At 36.2% G+C, this 12,867-nt stretch overlaps 1 protein-coding gene across 1 annotated transcript in view; it reads left to right on the plus strand.

The window, feature by feature from the left end:
* Positions 1–12,867, plus strand: part of LOC131031111 (uncharacterized) — a 125,450-nt gene that overhangs the window by 16,466 nt on the left and 96,117 nt on the right. Inside the window, exons 5-9 of the mRNA XM_057962144.2 lie at positions 2,571–2,750; positions 2,970–3,033; positions 3,180–3,287; positions 4,009–4,162; positions 9,274–9,363. Of these exons, the coding sequence (XP_057818127.1) occupies positions 2,571–2,750; positions 2,970–3,033; positions 3,180–3,287; positions 4,009–4,162; positions 9,274–9,363 (596 nt within the window). The remainder of the gene's footprint in view (positions 1–2,570; positions 2,751–2,969; positions 3,034–3,179; positions 3,288–4,008; positions 4,163–9,273; positions 9,364–12,867) is intronic.

The raw sequence follows: 12,867 nt of genomic DNA on the forward strand, positions 1-12,867 counted from the left end.
TGAATCTTCAATCAACTAACTTTACTTTAATGTGCCACATGCCCTTCAAGTGGCCCTCCCAAAGTACCTGTTATTATTTATATTAGTCCTTTAAGCGCATCACAAAAAGTCACATATGAACTAGTAGGAATAAAGGAAGGAACATCATGAATTATCTAAACTTATTTTTGTAGTATTTGATGAAGGATATGAATTATATTAATATTGAGGATATTCCTACTTGTACTATGTTTGATGTACGAATGATTTACTATCAAATTATCACAATTATCATCTATAGATAGAGGATAAAATATTTACCTACGAAATATAAAGGCTATTAAATATGCATATGTAAATTTAAAAATTTCTCATTAGCATCCTTTTTTGGAGATCCAAGTGATTTGTTATTCTATTCTATATTTGATCCATTTTTTTTCAATCATACTATTTATAATGGGTGACTATCGCCCTTATAAACTGTTTGGGGAGCAAACCTAGAAAGGATAGCTCACCCGTTGCCTAATTTTTTATGGATCATTACTATATGTAGTAGCATGTCTACTTTTGTATTTTAAACAAGACAACAAATTAATTCTCATGAAAATATATGTTGATCTCCTTTCTACCAATCATTGGACTATATTTTTATAAGGAATATTATATGATCTTTGGAAAATGACAAAAATAATATTATGTTCTTTCTTTGCACCAAAAATGAAGTTGATTACTATGTTACTAACTATATTGTTTCTTCTATGGCGAGGTTATGCCTTCAAAACATATTGTGCAAGTGCTATTACATGGATGCTGCAATACTTCAATAAGAAGACTATCTTCTATGTGTCTTTGAATCAAATGGACAAAATATGAATGTAGCTCTTAAAGAATCAATATGGCCTTGAAGATTTATGGAAGAGTTCCATTTGGATACATATGAAAGTACCATATTACTTGAAGTTACTTTACTCTTTCTAGAGAATATCATTTCTAAAGATCAAAATGAACATTGAAGATCATGGGCACCTCACTCAAGTGAAAGCATTCTATAATAAAGGCACCTTGAAGATCATGGGCACCTCACTCAAGTGAAAGCATTCTATAATAAAGGCACCTTGAAGATCATGGGCACCTCACTCAAATGAAAGCATTCTATAATAAAGGCACCTTGAGGATCATGGGCACCTCACTCAAGTGAAATCATTCTATAATAAAGACACTTTGAAGATCATGAGTACATACTATATATTATAATTTTAGCCATCACTTTGAAATCCTCTATGCAGTGATTGGCTTTGAGGTGATGCCATTAAGGGGGAGTGTACATGACACCACCTAGTGGCTAAATCCTAGATTTAAGACCTAATAGGCATAAGACCGTTAGGCATTATATGCTCCAAATTCAAATAATGCTTGGCCTTAGGTGATGCCATTGAGGGGGAGTGTGCATGTCAATGACACCACCTAGTGGCTAAATCCTTTATTTTTTAAAATCCTACGGGTAGGCATATGTTCTAATAGGTATGAAATAAGACCTATATAAGCATTAGTAAGTCCTTTAAGCCTGCAGATAGGCATATGTAAGTCCTTTTTGTTTTTAATTTTTGCAGGTAGGCATTAGTAAGTCCTATAGGCACATTTGTGCTTAAGTCTTATGGGCATTTGTAAATTCTTCTCCTTGTAAATCTTCCACTTGTAAAAGCATTGTATTAAGACCTACGGGCACTATGTAATGAACCTGGGGAGAGGCTAATTTGAGGGGACCGCGGCTCCAATATAATTTTTTAAGACCTCACAGCATCATTTTTAAAACACTGGGATTGTAAATTATGACAAGATGAATTTCATGTAGTCTAGAATGCATGATCTTCATGTTGGCATATATTTGTGTCCCTATTTATTACTATCAAAGAAGACCTACGTTATTGGGGTGCTTCATTTTTTCTTCTATGGAAATTGACATGTGATCCCCTATTAACATTAAGGGGGACTGTTAGAACATAATGTTATTAGGGATCACATCCTTATAACATTTATATATAATGTTCTAATATAAGGTTATAAAACCTTATATATTATATGCTTTATAAGCATATCCCATTTAAAATAATTATAATCTAATAACTATTAGATTATTAATTATTTATGAATGGGGGTTATTGAAAAGGTGTGACTAGTTAAGTCACCCTTCCTCCTATATTTAAGGAGGTTCTCTCTCATTTGAGAGGTGTGAGAATTTGGAGCTTTATGGTGAGTTGTATCACTATGCATATGAGGTATTATTGGCCATGTGGAAGTATTGGAGGAGTGTCCCCAGGTTCATGTCTATTTTATGATAGACTATATTTGTAAGTGTTTTAATTAAATGATGCTTTATGGGGTTTTTTACCCGAAAGGGTTTTCCCCATGTATATCTTGTGTAATGTGTACATTTATGCATGTATGATTCTCATTTCATTTATTTTATATCTTGTTTATAATGATTAGTATCCTAAGATCCTAATTTCTAACAAAATTTATTGTAGTGAACATAATGCTATTATATTAAGCATCGTGGCCTCAGATGTATTCCTTTGAATTTTAATGTGCAGCTCAAACAAATTTTTTGTGTGCACTGAGAAAGGGAATGCTATTATTAGATCCTTTGAAGAAGAACATTCACATGCAATTTCCATTCTACTTGATTCTCCACGTGGCTGGAAAATATGTGGATCTGGGAGTGTATCATGTTGCCAGGTTGATGGAAGTGAGAAATATGTTGCCTGTGGAGGGTAAGTCCTGTATCATTTGCTTGCTTGTATAAATTAATGGCCTAGTTGAAGCAAAAGAATGGCAAATCTCACTTGAAAGTTAATGATTGATTTTTTCTTTTGGGCCTTTTGATCTAAATGCAACTCCAAATTGGATCAGGTATTTTCATTTTGATTTGGTGAATGGTTTTTTCCCCTTCTATGTTTTTGATGCTAACTTTTCATTGGCTGTGAATTCAGAAAAGGCATTGAAGTGAACACTTGGGATCTGGAAAAAGCAACCAAGCTGTGGACTGCAAAAGCGGTATGTCCATTTTTTATGTTTACATGTATCGTCCTGCTGTTTTTAAGGTGAATTCAATAAACTGTGTATTTTGATGCATCCAAGTATGCTTAAAAATGAATGATAAAATGTGTCCAGTGACAAATCTTGAATTATTTTTTGCAAAGCCTCCACGAAACAGTATGGATCTATTCGCTCCAACATGGGTCACTGCAGTTACTTTTTTAAATAAAGACGACCACCGGAAGATTGTGATTGGTACTTGCCAGCATGAGGTATGTTGTCTTCATTACCTTCTCAGATTGATTTTCCATTTTAGCTAATGTGCAGTTGCAAGTTTAAATCATGAGTAGGTCTGGGAGCAACGAATAACTAATTTAAAGAATCATGAACGTATGTTTTGTAAGTAATAAAAAATTGATTTTTTGCCATGTCATTCTTAAGTTAACATTCTGGATGGACAAAGACATTCTTAAGTTAACATTCTGGATGGACAAAGACATTAGCATGTGCCGGTTTTGAGTGACCGAGATCTCAAAAAAACTAGTCTCTTTTCATTTTGAAAGGAAAACTCATTGTGCTTGTTGTTTGACACTTTATACAATCTGTACATTCATCAACCATTTAGTACACTATTGGTCTACCTAGATGCCATTGACGGTGTAAACGCAAGCACTTCAGCAGAAATGTCTTGCAAATGCTAAAATTAGTTTGCAGTTATGTTTTGTCTTGTGGCATGCATGTTATTAATATGTAGCTGTTTGTACTTTGTACAACCTTGACATGTTTAACTCAGCATTTGATTTTTGGACATGTGATATATCATATATCATATTTGGTGCGTTCACGTATGAGACATAAATGACAATTTAATATCATATCACGCACGACCTTAAAATATGTCAATCTTGTCTGAAATAAAAAATAAATTGTTTCATCATTTCCTGTATGGAACTACAATATTTTCCCTTTTGATAACATATGTTGCACCTGCAGGTGCGCCTCTATGATATAGCTGCACAAAGAAGGCCTACTCTTTCTTTTAGCTTTCAAGAGCACCCAATCAAAGTTGTGGAAGAAGATCTAGATGGATATACAGTTTATGTAGGAACCGGATCTGGTGATATGGCTTCCTTTGACATGCGGACAGGTATTATATAATTTATCTAAATTTAGTCTTTATTGAAATTCTAGCATAATCATCAATGTTAGAACTAATTGATGGGTTAAAAATTCTATTGGATTCAATGTTTCTGGGTTTTTTGGGTCTGGATCCTGTTCCCATACCCATTCGGGCTGGGTTCAGGAGTGGCAATGGGAGCATCCTGGGAGACAGGGTACCCACAGAGAAGCCAGGGTGGCTGGGATGCTCCCAAGACACTCCCAAAAGATCCCAAGTGCTCCCACAGGTGGGCAAAGACAACACACACCCAAAAATGCTTTAAACAGCGTTTTTTTGAACTCTATAACGTTATAATTGATGACTGTCTCAGTGAAGTACTGGCTTCTGTGAAAGATTATTTGCTATTGTGATTGTGACAATTTGGGCTTCTATATTAAAGTTGATGAGATAGTGTGAAGGTATTAAGACTGTCAAGATTATCTTGTCAGTGTTAAGTGTTTGTGGTTGGTATTAATAATGCCTTTCTCTTTTTGCAAAGAACAAGCCTACCCAACCAATTCTTTTCTTGTGTAACAGTTCTTCTAATCATAGTGTTGGGATTGTAGGTTGTAAAGGTGATTTGAGACGTTAATCTAGTTAAGTACTGTCTACTAATGATTTTTTCTGTTTTAGTTGGGGGTTGTTAGTTGTAAATTAATCTTGTGACTGAATCTGGTTTGGGAATTGTTGGAATGGATTTGTTCAATGTTTTTTTCAGAGCTAAACGTTTCTTTCCAGCTAGGGTTTGTTTGACAAAAACCCTTTGACAAAAACTCTGTAACCTTACCTTGGACTTATACAAGGAATTTGATCACAAACTAGATTTGAATGACCCTTTTCACCCTCAACGAGTCATTGATCATGCCCTAAATGATAAGGAAAACGTGAAACAATGATATAAATTACTATTTCCACCTTGGTTTTCATCTACATCTACAATGATTACTAGGTGTTACAACTAACAAGTGCATCCAATCCTCCACTTGGACCAGTGTCTTTGACACAGATTGGTAGGCACACAACTTTCTCAGATTCAAACATGCAACAGTTCAAAACCTCACCAGCATTCCAGCAGGATTAACTTCTTGAAGCTCCACTAGACTTAGAGCTCATCAAATTTGAAGAGTGGTGGTGCAATAATGCCGCCATACACAAACATACTGTACCCAGGATAATTTTTTTTTGCTATTTCAAAATATGGAGTGTTAAGCTATGCCAATATCTGCATCAACATTGACCTGGAAAATCCTATTTTAGATAGAATTATTTTTTGGAAATGCATGAATTTGAATGGGAGCAACCCATTTATTATAAAACTATCCCTTTTGCCATTGGATTTACACAAGCATGGTCATCTTGAATCTTGATAGAGTCTTCCTCTCACACCCACCCCCATAATAGACATACAAGAATGCGCTTAAGTTTCTGAACAGTCTTTGAGGCAGGAAGAGAGTTGGTATAATAGTAAAGCATGTAGACCTTTGATTTATGAACCGAGTCCCTGGCAACAAGATAGACAAATTAAGTGGAGGACAAGCTCTAAAGCACCTGTGCACAAAGAGGAAAAAACTAACATTAAGTTAAAAATCAGATAAACAATTCCAATGCCTTCAAAGCTATTTTCCAGCAATAGAATGATGAAATTCAAGGGACCCAGTTGGAAAAACTGACCAGCTGACAGTTCACTCAAGCTGATAGAGGGTAGGTACTAGTTCATAGTCTGAGCAGCATAGTCTTTTGAAGAACAACACTTGGGAGAAATGTTCTTGTTATTTTGTGTCTTTAGTGGAGTGGACAGCTCTTCTTTAGTGAAGAGTACTTGTGTACTTTTACTTTCCAAATTGTAGGGCTAATCGTTAATTGGCTGGCCTGCATTTGGCATATATCACAAAATAACATTTTAGGACAATTAGTTTTGGTGTGACTTATTTTACAGTTAATACACCAAACTTGTTTGCCATATTTCATTTCCTTTTGTATTTCATCATTCTTGACATGTCTCTTTGAAGAGTCTATATTGATCTTTATTTATTATCACCTGAATAAGAATCGTCTTCACTTCTGTTTGAACAAGAGGATGTCTTGTCTTCAGTTTTATGTCCATGGCCTGATTGTATGCATCCTGATATGATGAGGGAGGTACTATGTTTGTCTTCCTTCGAAGGTACTCTTACTAAACTTAAAATAAACCATCACTTCGTTGGCCCATTTTTGGTTTCTTTTCCAATTTGTTTAGTAACTCCTTGAGCCACTTGTTATATGCTTGAACATTTTCATGCTTACTTTTGTCAAGTATTGTTAAATTTTTGTGATAATCTCATCATCATCCTTCAATAATTTGAACTCAGGTTTGAATTCTTTCTTTACTCTTTCCCACTTACTTTCTTGGTATCAAGAATATCTGCGTACCAATTTATCAGCACTCCTTGCAATGTGGCTAGTAAACATCTCAACCGATATCTTTAGTTTGTTTGCCGATTTGTTATCCATATGGTAATATAGGTTTTGCAATGCCTTATGGGGTCTTTGGATCCATCTCCATTGGATTTTGGTAGTTTCTACCCCTTTGACATTTGGACTTGCTAGAGGGGTCACCATTGCTTGATGTGATTGCAGTATTTGAAACCTTCTCATCAAGAAGTTCTTGTTGGGATGTTCCTTTGTTCCTTGAGCACTTCTAGACACGCCCAAACCCTTGATCCTTCTAGAGACCTCAGTAATCTAGATACCACTCATTCCACCTTCAAGTTCTCTTCTTCCCACTCCAACCCTCAATTCGGGTGTCTTGTGCTCATGTTTGTCTTTGATGAACATTTTTTTGATGCCTCAAAGATTGCTCTAATGCACTTCCCACCTATTGTCTACCAAGAAGGCCTTAGACTCCATCTCACTCTCGAAAGATTCTATCATTCCGTCCAACTAAATTTGATTTGCAAGATTGACACATGCTTTTTTGGAAAGGGGGAATTGCCTTGCAACCTCCAGCTAGTCTTCCTTAGTATGCTCTTGGTTGTTTGTAGTCAGCTGGATGTTATTGTGTATATGTTCTTGACTAGACTCTAACTAACGCTTAGGATTTTGCTCCAACTTCCATCTTAGTTGCGATGATGTCATTGTACTAATGAGTTTTCTTCATGTATTCTTCTTTGTTGTTTTCTTTGCTCCTCCAGTCACAGAGACCATCTGATCTCTTGGGCTTGACCGCGTTGTGGTCTCTTACCCCCTTTTTTGGGGTGTAAGGGCATTAATGTCTGAAATTGGACTTGATTTCTTTTAAGGCAATGGCACCATTGTTTACTCCTTTATTTGATAAGACTAGTACTTGCATAAATGAATATGAATAACAATGTATATCAGATAGAGTAACAAAAGAATGAATTTATTCATGTGAAATACTTACACAAGTATATCAGGGATGGTTAGTCAAGGATTAGACTACTTTCCTTGACTATGGGAAGCCTAATTAAAGTACCCAACAGTTGCCAAGCAGAACCCAACCACTGACAACTACTAATAAGTAACTCCTGAGTCCTAACTACTGTCCACAAGTTGACAAATAAATACTACATAGTTGGGTACAACCATATTAACAAATTATAACAAAGGCATTTTGTGCACTACAGTAATGAAAAGGAATTTACTTTCATATCTCATTAAAATATATCAAATTCTTTTTAGGTTTAATTTATATTCTAGTTCTTGTTGTTGGATGCTATCTGATCTTGGTAGTGACAAAAGTTAGTATGAAACAAATTATTGGTTACACACATTGTTATTTGTTGCAACTTTACCCCTACAAGACAAGCCGACCTTGCCTGTTGTGTTTCTAAAACAACGGATTCCTTCTTTGCAATCTTTTAAATATGAACCTCCACAATGGTCTGAATAGCTTGAGGCAATGATTATGCTGGTTGACAAGAATTAGGCAACAGTGAGAATAATTCTACAGTGTGTGCATTACTTTGATATTGATTCACAGTGTATTATTTGAAATTTTTGCCTTATTCAAGATATACTTACAAATTAATTGTCTTCCAAAAGTTTTGGTCATTGTGACTTCCAAGTGATATATTGGGCTTGAAAAATGTGCTGAGCACAAGGCACTGGTGATATAAATTGGAGCCTTAATGGGTTGTCTATGCTATACAGGATTCATAAAGCTGACATTCTAAGATACACTTCATTTTACTTTGCTCATTTGCACCATCTACCTTTGATCGTCTATCTTTAAGAAATACATAACTCTATCTCATTATATCTGCTGTGCTGATTTCTCCAGCATGTGCCCTCTCCATTTCCACAAAATTGTTTGACCAGAAGAATATAGTTAGAGACTAAACTTCAGGAGTCTGTAATAATTGAAAAAGCGTCCTCCAGAAAAAAACTGCATATAAGATTTCCAAAGAATATACTACTAACAAGAATTATATGAAACCTGTTAACATGCAAAATCCAACTATTTATAGGTCTTCTAATCCAATCAAACGTTCAAGGATTTTCTATCTGATTTACAATATAAACAATACTGATGTGGTGCACTTCTCTGTGGGTTGGCCTACTAAGAGACCATTTCTATGCTGATTTCATCTTCCAAATTTCTGACACCATGGTGGTTACACTTCCAAAGGTTATGGTCGCAAGGCTTTGTGAGCTGTTTAATGTTTTTCATGTCAGCAGATGCAGTCCTTGCAGTTGGTTCCACCTAGCCATTAATTGACTGGTATTACTATGTCAATCCTTCAAGGCTAGCTACAACCTAGGCTGGCATCTTCAAGCTGGTGACCCACTAATATGTGTTTGTTCCATAAGCACCATCCCATATTTGACCATAATGCTAAAACTAATCATATGCATACTGAAATTTCAAAATAACAATTTTAAGAGAATGTTCCCTATTTTGAGAACTGTTTGCTAAAATATGTCTTCTTTTGTTGTGATGTTGTTGATTTTGTTATGCGTGGTTATTGATATGCAGTTACAATGAACAAATTCAAGTCTTTTTGACAATTTAATACAAGTTAAATATTGGTAATCTGTATATAGGTGGTGCTATTGAAATTCAAACTTTACTATTAATGAATGTTGGCATGATTTTGCAGGAAAGATACTCGGTTCCTTCAAGGGAAAATGTTCTGGAAGCATTCGTTCTATTGTGAGGCATCCAGAGTTGCCGCTGATTGCTTCATGTGGTATGCAATTATAATGCTCTCTTGTATACTCTTGCAATGCATTTTCCTTGAGCCATTTGGATTCTAAATATCATCTCAAACCTCCATCAAGTTTCTGGGATGGGGACGACCGGGGATGGTGGGATGTGTTTCTCGTTTGGGGGTACTTTTGGGCCATTTTTTAGGGGACAACTGTTAAAAAATAGGTGGATATTTAAAAATATAGAGAGATTTCAAATATGCATATCATAACAATGATAAAACATTCATCATAGACATTGTAGAATCTTAATACATAGCATTAGACTTGAATTGAGAATTCACATGTAGTATTTTGGAATAGACAGCAAGGATGCTGGCTATTGTTGAATTCAACTTTATACTTGCAAATTACATTTTTTTGAAATTTTCTGAAGCCTTTTTGACAAATCTTTTTAGTGAATATCCTGCAATTACGGTCTTCCATGAAAGCAAAGTTCATTGAGGCATTCTATCAAACAATTCAAATGCTTTTTTATGATTGCACATTTTGCATGCATACCCAGCCGGGGAGTTGCAACTACAACATCTAACAAAATTTATATTCAATTATGTTTTGGTGGATGTCACTTCCTATTGTTGGATTTTTGATACAACGTACATTATTATAGTGCAAATCTATTTTTCACACTGTTTCATTTAGCATTGATCTCCAATAGAATATTGTCCATGTTTAAAATGATGAAAACTGTTCACATCTGTAGAACAGCACTGAATTTTAATGGAATGTAACAATCACAGTCAGAACTGCACCCATGTGTGAATATAGGGCAATACTAATAATATTATCCAATGATTAAAGTGAATCAAAAGCCTTCATGGTCAATTTCTTATTGGATTGAGGACTTCATAGATATTTTATGGTCCTTTGAGAAATGTTTTATTTCCCATATCAATAGAGAAGGGAATGGGGTTGCTGACCTTTTTGGTAATTATGGCGTTAAAAGTGACAAAATCATTTTTTGGAATGAGGGTGATCGAGTTCTGGAGGATGTTGGCCAATTGGTGGCCTATGATAGGCTACACACGTGTCCTACTAGGCTTACTTAACTTTGATGGGAATGCCTTCTAAGTTTGTGCTAATGGAGCATTTGCTGATGACGAGGTGGAAGATTTTGGCAGAGATTAGTGATAATTTGAATTGTATTTCACACGCTTTTTGGGTTATTCTCAGCTTGGGTCTTGTGATTGTGTGCTGGTGTCTTTGGTTAGTGGAGGTCTTGCGCAGAGCTTGAACTATAGGTGGCGACAGGATGCAATTGGAACCCATGAATTGTTATGAACTGAAGAAGAATATGACCATTTGGAGAATCCTTGACAAGGGGGGTGTTAGACTCTTTTTGGGGAGACTCCATGGTTTTGATCCCATGGTCACTGCTTTGTTTGCTAAGAGTTGGGAGAATGGTAGTATTTACTCTGGTGGGTCACAAGTTTGAAATTATAGAGGCGGTTATTGCCGAAATGACTGGCTTGTGTATGGACGGTGTCAAATTTTTCAAAGACAAAAAGTTCGCTAAAGTTGCTACCAAGAATTTTTCGAAAGGAAAGGAGAAGAACAAATTGGTGAAGAGTTCGAAAGGCGGGCATGACACTAGCTCCATCAAACTGTGGGCGGCGGTCCTTAAGGTACTCATGCAATACTTTTGTTTGGATGGTCGTTTCACTAGGATGTAGGCCATCACTTTGTTCTTCTTAACCATTTTAGGTATAAGAGCAAAATCTCTTTCCCTTTTTATCTTTGGTCGTTAGATTCTAGTATTAAAGATCATAGGAAGAATCCTAAAAGTCTCGTTCTTCATGTGGGGTTTATGCTTCTTATTTTTGAGCATTGTAAAGCTTTGCCCTCCTCGTTTGCTAATACTCCCACTACTTCGCCCGAGGATTCCATGGGGTTTAAGGATGAGGGGTCTGATAGGTTGTACTCAAAAGGGGATGACTGGGGCACGGATGATGATTCTGATTATGCCTCTTTAGCTAGGGAGGGAAAGGGCCCTAGGGCCAGAAAGAAAATTGTGAACAAGAAAAGGGTTTCCCTTGTTTTGGCGGGGAAGGAGGAGACAAATCTGTCTATTCATAGTGATTCGGGGGATTCCATGCCTGATACAAATCGTGAGGGGAGAACCTCTTTTCTTCGAGATTTGAATGTTGATTCCCCCCTTCTAAATTTGGAGCAAGAAAGACCTAATGATCTGTTAGGCATTGTAAGGAATACGACTGTTGATTCTTTCCGTATGAACAAGTGGGTGTTCCATGAGATTAAGAATATCAAGCTCAAACTGCAATCTCTTTCCAACAGACAGGAGAATAGGAAGCCCCCCTGAGATGAAAATGCAGGTAGAAATTTGGTTGCCTCACTTAAGAAAGCTGTCAAGGATGTTGAGAGTTGAGACCATGAAATTGGATTATGAGGGTAGAATCATGGGTCTGGAGAAAAAAATGAACCACATTAATGACAATCGTACCACTCTAGTTGCCATCAGCCACAAGGTTGTCAAGAGCAGTGCAAAAAGCATCAACACTATGGTTGACAGACTTGACAAAAGGTACCAGAATCAGAATCAGGTGGTGGATGTGGACATTAAGGATAAAGGTAAATAGCTGATGGATGAGGATTTGGGCCCATGCAAGTGGACCCGTGGCAACCTCAAGAGGGTTACAGAGCAGCCTGCCCAAGAGATCTAGGAATTCAAGAAAATTGCTATGAATATGACCCAGCTGGGAGCTGAAGCTGCTGAGGCCTTAAGAATCTTAATTAGGTCTCTTTTGTTGGTTTTTCCTTTCTGTGTTTTTTGTTGTTGGATGGCTACCTTTTTACTATTATGCTGATGACAGCGTTTTGTAATTAGGTTTTGTGTCCCTTTAAAATCCATTTGATCCTTAATAAAAAACAATCAGAACGTATTCAAAGGTTCTTAAGAACAACCAAAAGCAATTTCTAACTTTCACTATGGTGGTGGATACATAATTGTTTTTCTTTTGTTCCACAATCTTAAGTAGGTGTCTTGAATCTAGAAATACCCAACCGGTATGGGAAAAAAATGTCCCCATATCCCCATACCATCCCTAGTACGGGTACGAGACCTGGTGACGTGTCCCCATGAAACATAGTCTAAAACAATAAGATACGCATGTTCCCATTTTTTAATAAATTTCTACATGTTGAACCTGCAACGACAATCAACATGCTTCAAAATGGATTTACAATTATTATTAAATCATTGAAAATGATAAAATAGAATTCATACCTTTTCCATCATATTCTTGAAATTTGAAGGGGTCTAAAGATTTAAGTGCAGAAAATAATGAACAAATACAACAAGCATTCTAGTACCCACAAGTATTCATAGAGGACTCAGCTTCTTGTAGCAAATAAATAAGAATAAAGAATATATTGGAATGTGTAATGTCCACATTTTAGGGTTCTCAAGAATTGCAGTTGCCTTTAACCTTCTTAGAGGTTGTTTGTCTTGTTCGATGGGTCATTTG

Source organism: Cryptomeria japonica, chromosome 7, assembly GCF_030272615.1.
Source record: "Cryptomeria japonica chromosome 7, Sugi_1.0, whole genome shotgun sequence".
Lineage (NCBI taxonomy): Eukaryota > Viridiplantae > Streptophyta > Pinopsida > Cupressales > Cupressaceae > Cryptomeria > Cryptomeria japonica.